The sequence below is a fragment of the Beta vulgaris genome, chromosome 9, assembly GCF_026745355.1.
Source record: "Beta vulgaris subsp. vulgaris cultivar EL10 chromosome 9, EL10.2, whole genome shotgun sequence".
NCBI lineage: Eukaryota > Viridiplantae > Streptophyta > Magnoliopsida > Caryophyllales > Amaranthaceae > Beta > Beta vulgaris.
The window spans coordinates 55,725,460-55,745,790 of NC_079210.1; the positions used below are offsets into that span (position 1 = coordinate 55,725,460).

At 34.7% G+C, this 20,331-nt stretch overlaps 2 protein-coding genes across 6 annotated transcripts; one reads left to right on the plus strand and one right to left on the minus strand.

Moving 5' to 3' along the window:
• The first annotated feature begins 5,519 nt into the window (after positions 1–5,519).
• LOC104904992 (filament-like plant protein 7) lies at positions 5,520–9,656 on the plus strand. 3 transcript variants are annotated; one of them, XM_010693434.4, is made up of 6 exons: positions 5,520–5,674; positions 5,946–6,104; positions 6,469–6,601; positions 6,690–8,376; positions 8,506–8,566; positions 8,950–9,656. In XM_010693434.4, exons 2-6 carry the CDS (start codon positions 6,006–6,008, stop codon positions 9,415–9,417), a joined length of 2,448 nt encoding a protein of 815 aa, XP_010691736.2. In that variant the 5' UTR covers positions 5,520–5,674; positions 5,946–6,005; the 3' UTR covers positions 9,418–9,656. The 3 variants fall into 3 exon arrangements, with proteins under 3 accessions (XP_010691736.2, XP_010691735.2, XP_019107085.2); XM_010693433.4 differs by having other exon boundaries at positions 5,521–5,674; positions 8,500–8,566; XM_019251540.3 differs by lacking the exon at positions 5,520–5,674 and adding an exon at positions 5,745–5,848 and having other exon boundaries at positions 8,500–8,566.
• Positions 9,657–9,696: 40 nt separating this feature from the next.
• LOC104904991 (hypothetical protein) lies at positions 9,697–14,652 on the minus strand. Of its 3 annotated transcripts, none has more exons than XM_019251541.3 (11): positions 14,282–14,641; positions 12,444–12,527; positions 11,823–11,897; positions 11,694–11,739; positions 11,538–11,595; positions 11,161–11,328; positions 11,023–11,085; positions 10,830–10,924; positions 10,616–10,697; positions 10,181–10,291; positions 9,697–10,073 (listed from the first exon to the last, which is right to left on the minus strand). In XM_019251541.3, exons 1-11 carry the CDS (start codon positions 14,400–14,402, stop codon positions 9,933–9,935), a joined length of 1,044 nt encoding a protein of 347 aa, XP_019107086.2. In that variant the 5' UTR covers positions 14,403–14,641; the 3' UTR covers positions 9,697–9,932. The 3 variants fall into 3 exon arrangements, 2 of the variants coding, with proteins under 2 accessions (XP_019107086.2, XP_010691734.2); XM_010693432.4 differs by having other exon boundaries at positions 11,694–11,736; positions 14,282–14,639; XR_007269499.2 differs by having other exon boundaries at positions 9,933–10,073; positions 10,181–10,287; positions 14,282–14,652.
• Positions 14,653–20,331: the final 5,679 nt, after the last annotated feature.

Sequence of the window (20,331 nt, forward strand, 5' to 3'; positions counted from 1 at the left end):
TTTTATTTTAGGAGAAAGTCCATGTAAATTAGTTGTAACTATTTGATTTTTATTTAAAAAAGACTATATTGCAGTCTCATTGTCATGTACTTGATGGCTAAACATGAGATCTGTATAGTTCTCCATATTTTTATTTTCATAAATATAACATTTTGATCTTTGTACTCTGTTTTTTTTCTTCTTCCTGTTAATATTTTTGAGAATAAATAAAAAGTTAAAGTAGAAAAAATATTTGAATGAAATGATATACTAATTTTGATTTTATTATCTTCTATTAAGTTATGAAGAACATACCAAGTAATATTTGGTCTGGTGGTTTTGATTTTTATTTCAAAATCTCACTTGAGGCACTTTGAGGAGAGATTTTCTCTTATTATTTCCTACTTTTAAACTATTTTCAAGTTATTAAACTCAACTAACTCCAAATAAGAAGACCAAAATAAATTCAATTAATCCCTATATATTTCATTTCTATGTACATATCTTGAATTTCGTTCTTTAAAACGTACTTATTATTGTTATTGCAAAAGGCTATGTTAAATGGGCATCTTCTTCCGTGTGTGCCTTGAAGCCCTTTATGACCCAATTTCTTAGTCCATACAAGATACAACTCCCCTTGTATATGCACATTCAACCTAGTGGAGTAGTGGGCAGTGGCCCAGTGTTGTGCTATGCGGCTGGTTAGAATTAAGCTATAGTTTAGGCCTCAGGGAAGGAAAAATGATAAAGCTAATCGTGAGCGGTTAGAGTGTCCAATAATATGGAAAAATATGGGTTGATTTAACAATGATAGGTGTATAAAGCATAAAAAAAATGAATTGATTTATCAATAATCATTATCCTGAACACAGAGGTTCCTATAAATAACCATTTATACATTTAGGGGGAAAAGAAGAGTGAGACACAAAAATCAATGCAACTTTTTACTTTTTGGCAAAGATCACATGATTAACAGGAACAATATTGTCATTTCAGCATATTTACATACACAAACACGGGTTAATTTAACAATAACAAGTGTATCAAATACATAAACATGGGTTGATTTAATAATAATCAACGTGTTGAACATACAAACATGCGTTCTTATGTACAACCAATTGTACTTTTTGGGGAAAAAGCTGAACGAGACACACAAATCGATGTAGCTTTTTTTACTTTTTGACAGAGATTACATGTTTAATTTTGATAAAAGTTATCTTTTTATATTTTTATTTACGAGCCCGCTAACAGGTGCTCGGAGCGTTAGATAAGAAACTATATTTTTGTATTTAGTTTCTTAATTAATTATTAATAACAAGGACGCTAGGACATTAGATAAGAACTATAATATTTATATAGCATTTACCAATTTTTGTGGGAAGAAGAGGAGACATTCCCCCAAAAGAGAAGTACAAAGCTAGAGAAAGCGCACATCAACAAGAAAAAAACAGAACCAAAAACAACATAAGCAAAATTATCTAATTAATTATTACTATAATGAAAAATATAAATAAAACACATATTAAATAAAGTACGAGCTACAAAAAAAAGCAACATTTACGTTTCTAAAATAACAAATGAATTGAAGAGTTCACAATTTTTCTCATGAATAGGACAAGAATTGGTTTTCTCGAACAGAACCACCAAATATGCAATAAACGAGCTACCATCAACTACGCGTTTAAATAAAACACTATATGTTACGAACGCTAAAATAATTAATCTTTTACGTTGGTTCAACTCAATAGAATGTCACTCCTGAAAACCTCTCTTAGCTCAGATTTAACGCAGATATATACAAGACTACGTATTAGCTAATGCTTTTGAAACTCCTCAAGCTCCAAATTTTATGTACTCCACCACAAGGACTAATTCAATGAATTCAACTAAAGTGAGTAATTAACCTACTAAAATCAAACAAATCAAAGACAACACCCTAATTCAAATATATCCAAATCGAATATTGAGTAAAACACATAAACATCAATTGAAAACCTAATTTATATATATAGTGTTGAAAAATTTAAATAGAAAATAATGAAACTAGTTTTACAATTCCTAATTTGAGCAAATTGAAATAGAAAATAATGAAACAAATAATTTTGAAATCCCTAATTGCGTTAATCCAAACGAAGAGAACTAGATTAAGCTTTTTCTTATTTGGAGGTAAGAACGTGAGGCTAAGCATTGAGAGAGAGAGAAAATAATTGAAATTCTAAACTAGATTTTGTTGATTTAAAAACTTTGAAAAGGTTAGAAAATCGTACGATGGTTTTCACATGGCATTTCTTGGTTTGTTGATCTTGAAACTTTGTAAAGGTTAGAAAATTCTACAATTAGTATATTTTTCTTCTCTCCTCTTATATTCTTTTACTTTCTTCTTGATTACATTGAAAAATAAAGTATGTAGATTAATTAAGAATGGAGGTAGGATGTTAATAATGTTTAATTGGAAGAATTGTCAAAAGCCTCCTCCTCTCTCCTTTTTTCTCTCTTCTCTCTCCTCTCCTACAAAACCCTAATTTTCAACCTAGGGGCTACCACCACTCTTTTGGGCGGTGGTAAGCCCCTTTTCTTATTTTATTACTAGTATTATATGTTTATGTTTCTAATAAACTTCAGTATCTCTCTAATAGAGAGTTTTTCTACCCATATATTGGGTTATGTCTACCCATATATTGGGTTTTATCTCTCTCCATGTGAGAGTTTAGAGAATTTGTTATTGGGTTTTTGTGTTAGTCAAGATATTGATTTGTTGATCGAAATTTGCGCGGAGTTGCAACAGATGTCAAGACTTCGTTTATAATCACTTGAATTGAATCTGGTTCTACTTCAAAACTACAAAAAATTGACAGATCCCCTTGCCGAAGGCTGCATCAGACAACAATGTGAAAGACGAGGGCTTTTAGAAGTGTTAGATCTATTCAACGATCGTGGTTTTGTTATATTAGAATTATATTTATTTCATTTGATATGTATTTGTTTAGTTTTGACTTCTATTATATATGTCGTATGACTCTGAATCAATGAATTAATGTTAGTTTTTTTAAAAAAATGTTTAATTGGAAGATGCAAAATCTCAACAAGATTTAGACGTTAGCGTGACATATTAGAATTTATTAAAAAAAAAAAAATCACATCTAGCATCTTAAAAAAGACTAATCATTGGATGTAAATCTGCCATATGCTACGATATAGTGGAAACTATATCTTATATTATTGAATTTTATTGAATACTATCTTTAAATGATACAAACATTTCAAAGATAAAAGTGACATATGCCATATGGAGGACTCTCAATCCACCAACTTAAATTTGCTAATGTGGCAGGGCCGCAGGGGGTATGTAAATCCAGCCAAAAGCCCAAAAGACAAAGACAAATATTATGGAGCATTATTATCTTCATATTAACAAGGATATCTACAATAGAAAGAAACATAAATACTACTTGATTGATAAAAAAAAAAACCCACAAGAGTACTAGAAGCAAAACACTTTACCCAATAAAGAAAACTAAGAAAATAACAAATCAATAAAGGAAGAAGATGATGAAGAGAAAAAAGACGATGATCATGTTTACCTAATATGTAACATAAGTGTATGGGTGTAACCCAAATTTGCTAGCGGACATTGCATGTTGGCCGAGAGCAAATTATGGTGACGTGGACTCTCAAAAGGGGGACCATCCAAATTCATCATCTTTTGTCTTCATGCCGAGACTGCCGTCGCGGCCACAGAAAACGACAAAGTAAAGGGAATCTTCCCTCTGACAAGATCAATCACAACAGTACAAGTGTCACAAGATTACACGCCATGTCAGGTGAATAGTACGCCTATAAATAGCCATCCAGTACTATTCCTGCAGGTACATTCTCACATACTAAAAATAGCCTATCTCTCTCTAAGCTCTCTCTCTCTAGAATCCTCTTGAGTATTAGCTGACTTGAGCGTCGGAGGGGGTTTCCTCGAAACACCCCCGAGGGTAGCTCACGTTTGTCATTGTTGCAGATCCCTCACGGACATCCATCTCTTGTCGGACAACTCTCAAAGGGTCCGGCACCGTTTTCGATACCGAAACAATAAGGTATGTTTTTTTTTTGAGGGGATGTAACATAAGGTATGTTCTTTCACCATCTTTGTACTAACTTATACTCCCTTCATTTCATTTTTAATTATTACACTTTGACATTTTATATTATTCACAAATTACATTTTGATCCTCATTTGTAATCTATATGTGAATAAAAACATAGTCATGTAAGATTTTATTAGATTCGTCTTAATATGTATTTTATTAATATGCACTCTTTGTAATTTTTACAAATACAAAATTAGAAATATATATCGTCAAAGTTTTGCATTGACATGCGTGAAAAGTACTATAAGTGTAACAATTAAAATGAAACGGAGGGAGTACTTAGTAGTAATGTTTCATGCATGCAATATGATAGTATTTTTTTAACCTATTTTTTTGCCATAATAGTTGTAATAGATTTAAAAAACAATGATATAGACGATATTCTATCTTTAAGTATTAGGTACATGTTGATGCCAAAATTTGCCTTCGACGGTAACTTTTATTAAACCCTCATGTGGATTACTATGTACGGGGTGAGGTTTTCTTGGGTTAAGTCCCTTGTGTGGTGGAAGACAAAGAAACATGTTTTGCTATGGTAGAAATGGTTCAAAAAACTAGCCATGATTGATGGTGGCTAAATACGTTATATTGAAGGTTTGGAGTTTCTGTAGTATAAACGTTGTGAAACAATAAACAGGAACTGAAATAAAGGCTAACTAGAGTATTTTTTTATTCAAATTTATGTTCACAATAAGTTATTTAGATAGATACAATTTCTATTTGATTTTGTACGGCAAAAGTAGCTATCAGCGGAGTATTCAATTAGGTAATGGTTTAATTCATAAAGAAGCTGTTAACGTATGTAAAATCTACTATTCTTTTTTTATGGACTAAATATACTATCTAAAAACACTAAATTAATCACTAAAAACTACATAAATAGTAGTATATTTGATCAAATACTTTTTTTACATCAACTCTAATGTTTACCCGAAAATCCAATCCTCAACGTGACTGTAAAGCCATGTAAACCGCATTAAAGAACTAAACACACATAAATGAGCAACATCTAAATTAGAAAAAACTTGATTAATGCATTACAATTTGTAGTAACATGCAGCTTTATAACACCAAACATGTTCAATTTCAATTTCAATTAACGCCAACTAGTTCAGTTGATAAAATTATAACTGCGTAAAATTTTAGCCGAAAGTTCAACACCCAACAAATAACGGTCTTATGATGAAGAGCTTCTAAATTCTTCAACAAACTCTTTAGTCTTTAGCAGACACTTTCAGAACAATAGCAGTAGTATACTAACACTACAGTAGCAACCCAATGTCTCTTTTAGTCAAAAAAGTGAGTAATAACACAGTCACTTTACTCACTTACCCAACTCTCTACTGTCTTTTTCCTTAATCACCGGGTTTCTTTCTCCTTTTAAAAGGACCCCATACATGCTTTTTCTCTACTGAGTACTGACCTTCACTGTCCCCCAAACACCATTATTACTTCTCACTTTGAGTATATGTCGGTGAGATATCCCATTTCATCTCCTAAATTCATGTACCATATTTGGTGAAGATGAAGACTACCATTTCTTATCTCTTAAAGTATGTCTTTTTTCTTTGCATGATTGCATTTATATGTCAATTTTTATACATTATACAATCTTTGCTGATTAAACCATACATGTGTTCTAATGACTCTGCCATTATTAGTTTATTTTATTTGCTTGTGCTTCAATTCATCATCATTAGTCTTCTTCCAATGTTACTAGAGTTCATGTAATGAAATGATGAACCTTGTTGCTTTCTTTTGTTGCTGGTCAAAAGTTATCATGAAAAAAAAGTGAGAAATTATGAACTTCTACTGGTTTTTCAGGTTGTTTGATAATGTAGTAGTGCAGCATTGATAGCTATCTATCTTGGAGGGGAGAAAGCCATGGAAAGCAAGTCGTGGCGTTGGCGGAGAAAAGCCTCAGAGAAGACTGTGGTTGATGATGGAAGACCTAGTTTGTCTATGGAAAGATATGTAGAAGAGGTAAGACAATTTTACCACTTTTTTTCATACTTCAGAACTTGAATAACTCCTATGACAACATCTGATAGAAAACCCTTTATCTGTAAATTTGATTGTATTTTTGTTGCTAACAAGATTGGATAAGTTCTACTTCCAACTGTCATAAATGTATATTATGAAGCTATGCTACTCGGAGTTGGATACTTATGTCCAAAACAGATACGTGTCCAACTCGACTATTTATTAAAACTTTCCATATATTGGTCCAAGATGAAGTGCAGAGGACCAGTCATGGATACTTGAGCAAAATGAAGAGTCGGAGTACCATAGATAATGCAGTTGAAATTCTGTGTAGATCTACCACATTAACTGTATATGACTGCAGGATCAAGAGAGACCAGGATCTAGAAAATGGCAAAGTAATATCAGTGACAGGTCATCCTCAGGAATCTGTGACTGCACTGCTAAAGATGAGCTAATCAGAAAACATGCAAAAATAGCAGAACAAGCACTAGCAGGTAGATAGCCAGAATTTTCAGCCTTCTGGTGAGTTTCTGACGCATTCTTGGATATGGAAGTCTAACTTATCGACATCAAATTACACAGGTCAAAAGATGGCGGAAGCTGAGGTGGCATACTTCAAACAAGAGCTAGACAAATCGCTGCAGCAAGGAGAAACAGCTGAGCTGAAACTGGCTCAACTCAATGCTGCATTGAAGGACTGCATGCAGGAGATGGAATCCCTTCGAGTTGGCCAGAAGTTGGAGGTCAAATTAGCTGAAGCTAACAGAAGGACTTCAAACTTATCATCTGAGAATGCTAATTTGATGAAGGCCCTTCTGTGCAAAGAAAAGTTGGTTCAAGATCTTGATAAGGGAAAAGCAGAGCTAGAAGCTGAATTTGGCTTGTTAATGGGTAGGTTAGATTCTGTTGAGAAAGAGAATATTTTGTTGAAGTATGAGTTCCAAGTGATAGAGAAGGAGAACACAAAGCAAACGAAGAGGTTAGAAGCTGAATGCCAGCAGTTACGTGATTTAGTTCGAAAAAGACAGCAAGGTCCATCTTCTCCGTCGAATACGAAGAGGTCAAGTCCAAGGATGGGGAATTGGGCTGAAAAAACTGATAAGGGAACCAGGTTACTTGTCGAGAGGGTGTGCACCGTGGAAGAGGAAAACAAGATGTTGAAAGAGATACTGGCTTTAAGTGATGGTGAACTTCAGTCATGGAGAATCAAATATGGGCAAATGGCTTCTAGAGTAGCTGAGCTTAAAGCGCAGCTCAACGAGCTTTCAGAAGCAGAAAACTCTATGCAGTTGGCTATCTCTGGTCTCGGCCTCAGTAATTACGACAGATTTCGTGATTCTGAATCATGGGCTAATGCTTTACTAGAAGAACTTGAACAGTTCAGACAAGACAAAATCAAGAATGAACCAGAAACGGACAAGTATGCTATAATAACCACAGCCATAGAAAATTCAGGGAACCAGTTGCAACAAACCAGTAAAGAACTTGTTCCAATATCAGTAGATAATAAGAGCTGTAAGGAAGAGTTTCTCAGACCGGGGGATTCTTGGCTCGATGAGATCTTAAAGGTGATATTGCAAGAACATCGAGTTTCGAACAGAAATGTGGGTGAACTTTTGCAAGACATTAGAATTGCTTTGGGTTACGATGAGCTGCAGAAAAATGAAAATAGCAACTCAGGAATTCATGGTCTTTTGACGTGGGAATCTTCAGATTCTACCCCCACCAGGACTTCAGCTCTCGGAAGCACATCAAGCAACAGCATCTCAGTGGAAGATAACAAAGGTCAGGATATAAAAAATGCTTCATTTGCAAGAGTGAAGTTAAGGAAACATTTGGCTTTTGACAGATCAAAAAGCGAAAGCCAAATGGAAGTTGATGACTCCCCAAATTGTCACAATACACTAGCTCAAATGATAGCAATTCAATCCAATATGCAACAAGAAAACAGAGAAATGAAAGAGAAGCTAGAAAGAGTAACTGAAGAGAATGTAGCTCTGATGAACCAACTTGAAGAATCAAAGCAGACCACTGAGAGCTTACAAAGGGAGCTAGAATCTCTCAAGGAAGCAAATGGGAATATTGAGGAACAAGTTGAAAATCAGAGGTTAATAAATGAAGATCTTGATACACAGTATACAGTTGCAAAAGCCAAGCTAAATGAAATTCTCCATAAATTATCAACTTTAGAGGTAGAATTGGAGGATAAGAATAACTGCTGTGAAGAATTAGAAGCAACATGCCTTGAACTTCAGCTTCAGCTTGAAACGTAAGAAGATATATTCCTTTTGCAGGTTCATTTAACTTCTTAGAAACTAGTGATAGTGCACACTTACGCTCATGCTCACACACAGGTACGCTTGCATGGATAATCTAATCTATGTGCCTGCAGGTGCAGGTTCTCAAGAAAGGACTCTCCTTGTAGTGACACAGATAAAGCCACAAAGAAACTGATAACTGTAAGTCATTTTTTCCTGACCGGAGATCTGTGTTAGTTTTAATTATATAGGCCAAGTAATACTGCACTCATGTTAATATAAATGTAAAAGCCTCAGCATCCCAGAATTAATACAGCTCTACAGGATGTGAAGTATAAACCTTTCAACAACTTCTAGGCTTTAGCCCTTACTTTATTTCTTAGGTGGTAGAGGAGAAGCTTTCATAAGAATATTAATATACCTAATTCATGTGGCAAATGATTGGGGAATAGTATTTTTCACCTTATAAACCCCCCTCAACCAGTATTGGCTCTTTCTCGACAAGTGTTTCGCAAATGTCTTAAAAGACCTCAGTTAACAGGTCTGGGAGCTTTTGGTTGATAAAAAGTATGTTTGAGTGACAGGAAACAATCCAAGATTTGGCATCACCATCACCTGATGTGACACAATCTGACAAGCTTCTTTCTCCTGTAACTACTACCATCACGACAGAAAAGTCATCAGCGACTGAAGACAAAAGCCTGGAAGTCCAACGCTCTACCCTTCGTGATTGTATGATGGAGGAGGATGGTGATCCAACAGAAGGTCTTAAGACTCCGAGAACAGAAGAGAAAGAAAGTAAAGAAGAGAAGCAGAGTGTCAACCATACTGAGGTCAGACCTCTGCCGCCACCTCCCGGGTTAAAGGTTCAGTCTCTTGAACAAGTGAGCACTTTGGCTCTTGTGTCAGCTAAGAAACCTGGTAGAGGGTTCGGATTTATAACAAAGATGTTCCTGAGAAGGAAGAGAGGCTGCAGCAAGATGAAAGCTGCTCCATTGCAGCGCAACACAAGCGCCTTGATGAAGCAAAGGGATGTCTTGCTTGTGGCTTAAGCTGGCACAGGAACTTAATTTTTCTTTTCTTTTACCTAATTGTTTCCAATTTTTTTGAAAACATTGTCCAAGGAGCCTATAACGTAAGGTTGTTGTAATTTGTACACTAGTAATTATAAGCACTAAATTCTGGACATTGGGTTGCATGTACATAAATTTGCAGTAAGAAATCTTAGAATTGAGAGGTTGTAATAATACTTTTTTAGTATAAATATGTAAGAAGGAAGACCGTATTGGACGGGAACGTCGCACATTTGGAACCCATTTCGGATTTGAAGGTGGTAATAACTAATCTTGCAAAATTGTTGATATAATGTGAAAATTTGTATTCCTGTCAAGCAGATACTAGTATTTCAATCGCATCTTCATAATACTATACAAGATTTTCTCTCTTCTGAATACTATATTTCTTAGTTGTGTATACAACAAAAAGAGAAGTTAAAACTGCCAGATGGTTGAATAAACTTCGAGACCGATCAAAACTCGAAAATGGAGCACATCACCTCTTTTTCTAGTCAGTCTCTATACAAAACAAAGCTAGCAATTTTATCCAATCCAGCTTCCTTGTAGCATTCAGCAACTCGCTCTAAACATTCATCCCAAGATCCCTCAATGGAAGCCAAATCCAACAGAAAAGCAGCTTCATCTAGTGCTACCTGAACAGTTATTTGAGGCAAGTGGATCGCTTAAAATTTCTTGCCTAAAAACCTTCCTATTACGAGTCATTATCCTTATCAAAGGGAGAGACACTAAAATTTCATACCTGGATTGGTTCTTTTCCTTTCTTCAAATCTTCTTGCCTGCCCTCTTCTGTCACCTTCTCCTTTATGTATTCGATTTGTTCGTCCTCCCATTGTGCCATATCAGCAACTTCCTGATCAACACTAATATACATCATAGGCAGCAATTTTCTATTCAGGAAACTCCCTTGTCAAAAGCAAGAGAAACAGTGCATATTTATGTGATTTCACTATGTCTCTCCTTATTTTTCCATGTATTTTCAGATGAAAAAGATTATCGCGCACTTTTACTCCCTACATCCCAAAAAGCTGCATCCATTCCCTCAACAAAGAAGAAAAGAAAAAGGAGGGAAGAAGAATCACGAGGTAATCACACCTGTGAGGAAGCCTGGGATAGGAGTTGGAAATGCAGAAGGCAGATACTAATGACCATGTTACAGGGTAGAAAGGTTGCATACCTGGTATGGACAACCTAAAGTCCACCATGGTGATTTAAGTGACACTCTTGCAGCATCTTTAGCTTCTGAAACGCGGCCAACCCTGTAAAATGTGTGTTGTTAATATAACATGTTGAGATTATACAACCTCATCATCATAAGCAGACTACTAGGATCATATGTATTGACCAGTAGATAATTTATTCAGAAACGACTGAAATAGAAGTCTGCGTACTTCAACAAGATCTTTGCATTGAAAACATAAGGCCGCGCAAAACCAGGGAAAAGGTCCTTTTTTGTATAGAATTCTCCAGTCACCAATGCTGAAACCTTTGATCCACATTAAAAAATAAAAATAAAATAAGTAAAGAAACAGATCAAACATGATATCCAGAACAAAGATATTTATAGAAACGATATATCCTCACATAATCACCATCATCAAAATGCCGCATCACTTTTCTCTCTAGAACATCTGGAAACAACCCGACCTAAGCAAAGAAGAGTGCCATTCAATAAGTTCAAGCAGTTACAGCTGTGAAGTAAGTTTCAAATTGCTTCTTTACCGATTTCAGAAGATATATATCAAGGTTAGGAGTCCTAGACTCAGCAAAGTCCCCCCTCTTATAAAGCTTTTCACCAGCCTCAGAAGAAGCTGCATAAAGAGCATACCCGACATCGTCCTTGCTCAATGCATCCTCCTCGACAACAATTCTGTGAATATATTGATCCACCTAGATAGTAAACAAAACAAACTAAGACATTTCTCCAGACATGTTATATATGCGAAGACCTAATTAGGATTTATTGATTATGCAAAGAAAAGCTTGCAGTGGAAGACATATGAAACAGATACATCGATACAGTACAACATCCTTCAATGTAGATACTAGAACTTGTCTACATACGCACATGAACATATGCTTTCAGATTAACTTATTACATTCTTCGCCAAAAGCCACACCCCATGTTTGTGTACTTCCACAACTGGCATCTCCATCCTGCAGTGGAGGATATGGAAGTCTAAAAGTTGGATATAGGTTATGAGAACTTGTGAAAGATATTAAAGGAACATGATATAGATTTTTTTATGTCTTACCCCGGTGGAGCTGTTGGCCATCGCAGCAATGCAGTTACAGCACCTGCTGAAGATGACAGTTCACTGAGCACATGAAGAAGTCAATGATAAGAGGGAGACAGAAGAGTGAACAATTAGTACTCTTGTAACCTGATGGATTTTCAGATAGAGGAATAACAAGAGGAATCAAGCCCCGCCTAGATCCTGGAGAAATGATAGTTTCACCTGTTTGAAGCAAAACACAATAAGAACTCAGCTTTATATAAATGAAAGAAGACGAGAGGCTGAAAGGTTTTGACATATGGTGCTGAAGAAAAAGAGGATTTAGCACATTTAAACACAACTGCGACCACCTTGTATCATTCCTGCTCTTTGCCCTAGTCCAGAGAGAACTGGGCATATGCAACCTTTTCTTTAAGCATAAGGCAAACAAATTATTACTTTCTCCTAGTAGTATTTTTTACTGAGTAAATTGAAATGTCAGGATTCCTAATTCCTAATGTTGCTGTCAATCAGTCACTAGACTCACTACCCACAGATAGTCAGGCATGTCCACTCTTCTTGACTGCTGCTTTAACAAAAAGATCACTTGTACAAGTGATATTATATCCACTACATTATTATGTAATTATGTACACGATCAAATATGTTTTCGATTTAATATAGAGGCGCGGCATGAGTTAATGATGTTAAAACAACAATTTCTTTGTATACCACGAACATCTTGACCCCTCAAAGATGACAGTAGACTATGTAGGATAAGAAATATACCTTTTGTTTGTAGCACATTTAACAACTGATGAAGATGTTCCGGGGGTTGAGTGCAAGCAACATCCTTTATAAATGATATATGTCCTGCATATATATTATTTATAACATGTTTGTGAAAACTGGAATTTATAAGAGTATTATGGACAAGCAACATCAAGAAAAGGAAAAGACGAAGAACTCATTCAAGAATATGATATATAATTCACCCGTTGATGTCTTATCTACCAGATAGACCTGTGCTTTTTCCCCAATAAAAGTAGTTCATAGGCAAGAGATTTCAACAGTAAATTATACCAACATAAACCTTTAAGCAAGAAACCTCAACTAATAGATAATCCAAGACATCATCTACACATCTGAGTTTCGTAATGCAACGATGCAAACTTAAACTTAACCCTCTAATCTTGCAGTGATAAGAATACTACTGCAAGTAGACAATTGCAATCTTCCCAAAACACAATCCAAATTGGGTCCTAGAGCACATAAATCAGCTTCAATAACAAAACACACCAGGAAAGAGATTGTTAAGGAAGACTGTCCCAAATATTCCACCAAAACCAGATCCCATCACTCCAACACTTCCAAAAATAGAACTGATAGGCAGGTTAACTTCAAATCATCAGAAACTTTCACTTCATGAGTCCCAGATGATAATTCCACATTCATTTTTTCAGTAAATACGGTCTACTTTCATTGTCTATTAAGCATTCTAGACTTTGAGATTCCATCCCAATAATTGATCCATACTATATAATCCTTCTGTTTTTTTAATTAGTTGAAACACTTTGACTTTTGTACTATTCATATGCTAACCTTGACCAATAATATTTGACTAATATATAACAAATTTTAGTATGTAGATTTATCTTAACGTAAATATACAAAATATCAACTTCTTTTTTTGATGATTTTTACTTAAAAGACATAAAGGGTCAAAGTCGTGCATTGACAAACGTAAAAGTCAAAGCATTGCAACTAAAAAAAGACAGAGGATATAGTATTGTAGAATATAAATGTTACATTTTCAATCACCTAAGTCGTATTTTAGAGAAAAAATGTTGCATACGTAAGTACCCATGTTACATGGTTTTTAATTCATGTATGAAGTATTTACTCTCATAGCCCACAAGTATAGCCGTATAGGCAAGTCAAGGAATGTTGTTTGTATTTTCAAACATTAAAATTTACCAAAATTCCCCTTACAAATGTGAGAGTAATATATCACCGTTCAAGATTAGGCAGCTCTCAAGAAGATTAAATCATATCTTAAGTGGGAAGTTTTTCATGGCATCTTCCCTCCTAATAACCAACACAACAACAAAAGTACAAATATTTTTTTTCTTTTGATAAGGTAAGTTGAAGTCCCTTGCAAGTAAGGGGAACATGGGAATCCCTCTTGCAAGGAGTGACATTGACACTTGATCCCAGGACCTCAAGAATCGGGGATGATGCCAGCACCACTACGTTATCACCTGTTGCTCAAGCAACACTAACATAGAAATGAGGGTATACATTCAACCTGGTTATACAATCTATTCTCACCATTGTCATAAGGTAAAAGCTGACCACAATACTACACCAACAAAATCTACATTCTCACAATTAATACCAAAAACCCATATAAAAGAATGCAAATTATTCTACCCACAATCCATCTTTACTACTTATTAAACAAAGTCACAGAACCCATTTGTGGATTAATCAATAAATCAGGAGTCTTGAATAATTAACCTCTAACACTAAATAAACTGAACAAACAAACAGAGAAATATATAAAGAATCTGATTAAATAATTTGGAATTATAGTGATAATTTGTAATAAAAGTAAGTGAAAATACCAGAGGAGGAAAAGCATCGAACTTGAAGAGTGCGAGGTGGGAAGAAGCGCCGCCTTGAAGGAGTGGCGTGGAAAGTGAGAGTTGGACCACCATGAACAATGCCTACCATTCCTGCTCTCATATTTAATCTTTACTTTTGCTCTTCTTAATTTCAACTTAAGGATAAGAATATAGAGGAAGATTGTTTTCGTTGGTTTAGGAATTAAGAAAGAATTATAATAAACTGGCTGACTAACCGTTAATGCTGCCGGGGACAGCCCAGGAGACGAGAGTGTGAAGGGAGTGGAAGGATGAAAGATTGAGAGATAAGAGGGGTCAATTTTTCCTCTCTTCTCCTGGTATGCCAAAGATCACTCCTTCCAGAGAAAAAAACGCGGTCGCAGTCGTGAGAACAGGCGCGTTGTCACGGAAGCGGCTTGTAACGACGAAATAAAACGTTTCACCGTTCGCGACTGGCATGGCGTTTTTTTTATATAGAATTCACATTAATGTATTCTAACTTTATTTGTATTGTAATCAAATCTATCATAATATCATTTTTCATCAGCTATATAGTTAAATCATAATATCTTTTGGCCAATGTTTGAAAAAACGGATGTAACGGGGATAAAAGCGTTCCAATGTGGTGAGTTCGCGTGACCAAACGGACAATGCGACCAGAAGTATGTGATTTTTATTATGGCATTTCGTAACGGGATTTCGCAGAACGACAAATGAACAAATCCAAAATCCGTTACAAAACGGTCGTTCTGTAACATAATGGGAAAGTTTTAATTACATGCTCCCTCCTTCTCGAATGGCCATTTCGGCATCCCATCTGTACCTAAAACAGAAAAAACAAAACGTTATGAGCCGAGGCACAGTAACACTCTAAGGCCTGGTAAATATTGGAACGTAATTTTCAAGGGAAGTTTTATTTCATGAGTAGTAAATTCCCTTGTCTATTTCCTAGGAATTGGCTTTGGGTTTTTGGTTGAGCATATGATTTTGTAATTGACACACGAATTTCTAATCACCAAGGGGGATTGGTGATTACTTTCCTACACTACATAGCAATTTTCATTGGAAATTCTATTTCACATTAATTCCTTATTTTCTGCATACCAAACAACTATTCTATCTTGTACTTCCTAGGAAATTCAGATACTAATGAAATTTGAAGTGAACCAAAAAACCTCTAACAACGTAATTCATCTCAGCTCATTTTATTTGAAAATAGGGAGAAGAAAGTATCACAAACATCATTTCATAAATATATAATTTGATAATAGAAATCCAACTATTATGAATTGTTATCTTTTTTATAATCTTACTCCATCACTAAATGACACAAACAAATACTCCAATTTAAATATCAATGTTGACACTACCATTTCCACTATTGTCACTCCACAATGTATAGCATAACCAAGTGCCCTCATTGGCTCATTTGTAGTAATAACATACATAACCATTTTTTTCAAACATATTAACACAACAGATAACAACAAATCCAAATCCATCATTGATGGGTGGTACTCGCATAAGCACAATATAATAACAAGATGTACCAACATAGATGGTTATACTACTGTAAGTTGCTAAATAAGCAGAATATTACAAGTCTACATGTATTGTATGGGTCAATTAATCATAATTAATTGTATATGAGTAAAGTAATCATTGATTGGTAAAGAAGTCATAAATAATTGTATATAATAACCTTCAAGCCACTTATCTCTCGAAGACTGAATTTTAAAATCGCAGCACATCATACAACTTCAAATTCTTCAGAGGAAGCACTATCATATATGTCTTTTTTAGACTATTAGCCAAATTTGCTTATATGACTTTCAATTTTCCTAAATCTAAAATAAATTGATTATCTTCAATCTCAGTTGTCATATATTGCTTACATGGCGCGCCGTATATCTTTTTGTTTAAGTGGCGTGTCGTATGCTGTCCGATTGTACTCCTTTATTAATATATATACTAGATATTAGATTGTCTCACTACAAGCAAAAATCATGCAAAAACCAAAGCCTCAAGGTATATTTGATGGAAAGTTTTCATCATGGTTACTAGTCTTATATGACAAAGATAGAGATATGATATTTAATATGTGCGAAAACATATAAATTTTTTCATATATAATAGAGATAGGAATAAGGTAATCTTATTTATCTTTTGTTTAATTAAAGTATGTAGTTAGCCTTTTTTGTTTTTTTTTTCTTTTTCTATATTTAATTTTTTTGGTGTCCCCATGTGTTGTCATATATAATAGAGATTTTGTATCGGTTTTGTAATATTTGTTGGTAGTAAGGTGGATACCAAAGGGTCAGGTGTTCACATAAATAAATAGGTTGTATCATTTTTTATCCCAAAATTCAATTAAAATCAGTTCAGTTTAGTTCAGTTTTTCTCAATTCAAAAGAACATAAGATTACTATATTCAGGACCACTACATATAGAAATTGATTTTGAGCCAGGTTTTTGGACCAATTCCATTAATGTCGAAGTTCTATCCTTGGTAATTAGATCACCCCAACCTTGGGCCTCAAATAAATACATTGGGTCCAAATGATTCCAACAAAACATATCAAGCCCACTTTTAAAAAGTCAAGCCTCAACTTATGCAAATGCTATTATATGCAAATGCAATCCCTATTTGGCTACATCACAATGATCTACATTAGAACGCTTTATTTGTAAATCATAGATTTAGATATAGCTAAACCTCTCGTTATCTAGTGGCTTAATTAGTGTGACTTGCTTCAATTTAAGGTGTTGTTGCTCAAACACTTTGTTTATGATTTATCTCTAACTAGTCCATGGAATTCTATAATGTTTTTGCATCATACATTTCGTCTATACGTATAGTCTAGCTTAATTTCAAAAACTATTACATTATTTTTGAAAATAAGAATATCTCTAGCTAGTCCAATGAACTCCAAAGTCAATCTATTTTATATCATTCAACCTGCCAACTACCATTAAAGCACATACAGGTCTAAAATCTTGTATATGTGATCCCTCTTTAATTCTCTTGTCTAGCAGTTATTTTTCTTCTTTGAGTTGGTCTCATGTGAAAAGGGATGGCAATGCTGTAGCCCATCACCTTGCTAAGATAGTACCATTTGGTGTAGAACAGATATGGGAAAACCACAGTCCTGTTGAGGTTGAACCCTATGTTTTTATGGATTATTTATCCAAAGATGAATGAGAATGGTACTTGATTTTCCCCTCAAAAAAAAAAAAAAAAAAACTACCATTAAAGCACATACAGGTCTAAAATCTTGTATATGTGATCCCTCTTTAATTCAAATGTCCATTGCAATAAATACTTCAAAGCATGAAGTTTCGGTTGAAAACTGAAGATAGCAAGATTTGAAAATGTTTGTTATGCCAAAAATCACTATGATGCATGGCAATCTATTGTTGGGACTTGGATGACTAGATAAAAATGAAGAAATAAATGACTTAATCTATAGTGCAAAAATAAAAGAAAGGAAACACAAATTGGTGACAGGAAAAACTCATGAATAGGTAATAATTACCAGTACATCGTATGATTTGAGCGTTAAAGCCGTTATGATTAGAAGTACATGATGATTGTGTATGCTTGATTGCTATTAGTGCTTATATATAACTAAATTGGGTACATTATTGGAGATACGCTTCTTAGGAGAGATGATTGATTAATAGGTACGAAGTAAGCATGGGTTAGTACTATGAACTTGTAGTTTACGAGATTTTGTGCTCCCCTCCAAACCCTAGCCTTCTCTAGACCTCTACCCTTTCTTCATCGGTTAGGAACCGTCATGGATGATTTTATCCATGATAATCCCCTTTTATTTTTCAGTTTTTAGTTTATTTATTTCTTGTTTTGTCAAATATTCTAGTATCACTTTTTGAGATTTTTTCAAACATTTTTACGGGGATTTTAGTTTATGTTGTGTAGATATCCTTCTCCCCTATGGGAGTTGTGAGTATGATTTTTTTTGTCTTCAGGTAGAGAAATTGTTCGCATTGGTTGAAGTCCGAGACTCAACATGAATGTATTGAAATTTCGAATGCGGTCAACATGACTCGATCAAGAATGCTCTTTCCAAATTATGTTCTTTCCAAATTATGTTATATGATAGACTTACTCATCAATAGCTGCTTGATTCAGCAAATATAAGGTGACTACGCTGTATTGCTTGATCTGGTTCACTCTAGTTTTTTGGAAGATGAATTTGATGTAAGCTCCATTTGATAGAGCGTAAAAACATTTTCAGTGTAAAATGATTTTCATGGAAAACAATTTACAACGAAAAACACAATTTCAAAATTAGTTTTTAGTTGTTTGGTTTCATGTAAGAAAAGTGATGAAATGAATGGAAAATGAAAGGCAAAGTAAGGAGGTAGTGAGAGGAGTGTACAAAAGAGATCAGGAAAACAGTCCCCTTCATTTTGAAAGGAAAACGTTTTTCCATCATTAGGAGAGTAATTCTACCCCAAGGGAAAATAGTTTTACACTCTTTTGTCAACCAAACAATGTAAAATTGAAAATAGAGGAAAACAATTTTCCGGAAAAAACGTTTTACGCCCTACCAAATGGAGCCTTGATGGGTTTTAAAATATACTGCAAGGACACGGTGTCTGTTTAGCATAAACTGGCAAATACGGGTCGATTCACAGGGAGAGGAGTTCTACAGATTTATGGTCAATTATTTAACTACTTCAAGAGAGAAAATCGATTGAAGAATTAATAACTAAACTAGAGTGAACTAGAACACAAAATGATATAAGTTTATCAAATAATTAAAAACCTAGGGCAATTGATCGGTCCACCATGCTTATACCAATCTAATCACTACAATATAGTTTAACAATACTTGGATTGAGATTCGAATAATTAGAGTATATATTTCGTTAATCCTTGGTCAGGCATTAATTAACAACTCTTAGTTAACATATGCCAGTACAGTCACTCAACATAATCAAATCTACCTATTGTAACAAGCCTCTAATAAATACGATCTTTCGATTCTAATTCTTATTAACTAAACATAACTCATGATATTGCGCAATTACATGAATTAATAAACAAGCATAACAAATCAACAGGAATTATTATAATTCAATCCAAATATCAAAGAACATCAAACCACAACTAATTAAAAAGGTATAAACATGGCTTCCCTCTCTAAGCCCTAGAATTATACTACTCACTCATGATAATAATAAACTCAATAAATATGATCAAAGTAAAAGAATTCATTAAATTAAACAAAGTAAAGATGAATACCGAATGATTGAGGAATGATGGAAACAAAATCAATGATCTCTATAATCTTCAGTTGTAAAAGTTCATACAAAACTAGAGAGAGAAAAACTAAGTGTTTTGCCCTGAAAACGTAGAAAATAGGATAAATCTAATCGAAAATACCAAAAACCTATTTATACTTTTTACAAAATTGGCTAAAAAAAGGCAAAAATAACCGTCCCAGAAAATGGCCCGGTCGACCGGGCGGATTTTGCCCGGTCGGGCGACGGTGATTCAACTTCTACGACAAAAAGGAAATTCCGCCCGGTCAACCGGGCGAACCCGTCCGGTCGGTCGCGCAAGCGATTATGGCTCCTTTCTTGCCCGGTTGACCGGGCTAACATACCTTTCATTCCGGTGAAAATTTCATTTCGCCCGGTCGGGCAAAACAGCCGGATCGACCGGGCGAGAAAACTGTGATTTTGCGTCAACTTGTGAAGGCTGTATCTCTCAAACCATAAGTCGGATTGGGGCGTGTGACCTATCATTGGAAAGCTATTAAAGTCTAGTTTCCAATAAAACTTGAATTTCTTGATCGTAACTTTTGTATCAGTTTTGGACTTCTTTCACTAACTCTTTGCTTCATTCTAACTCGAAATTGTCCCGAATGGATGCATTGCATGTGATCCTTGTGCAAGCTATCTTGATCTTCAATGATTAATAGACTCGATCTTAGATAATCATAATCAATTTGCATCAAAATAACCTGAAAATCATCGAAACACGCAAATGGGGAGTAGTAGAGCACAATTTACGTAAT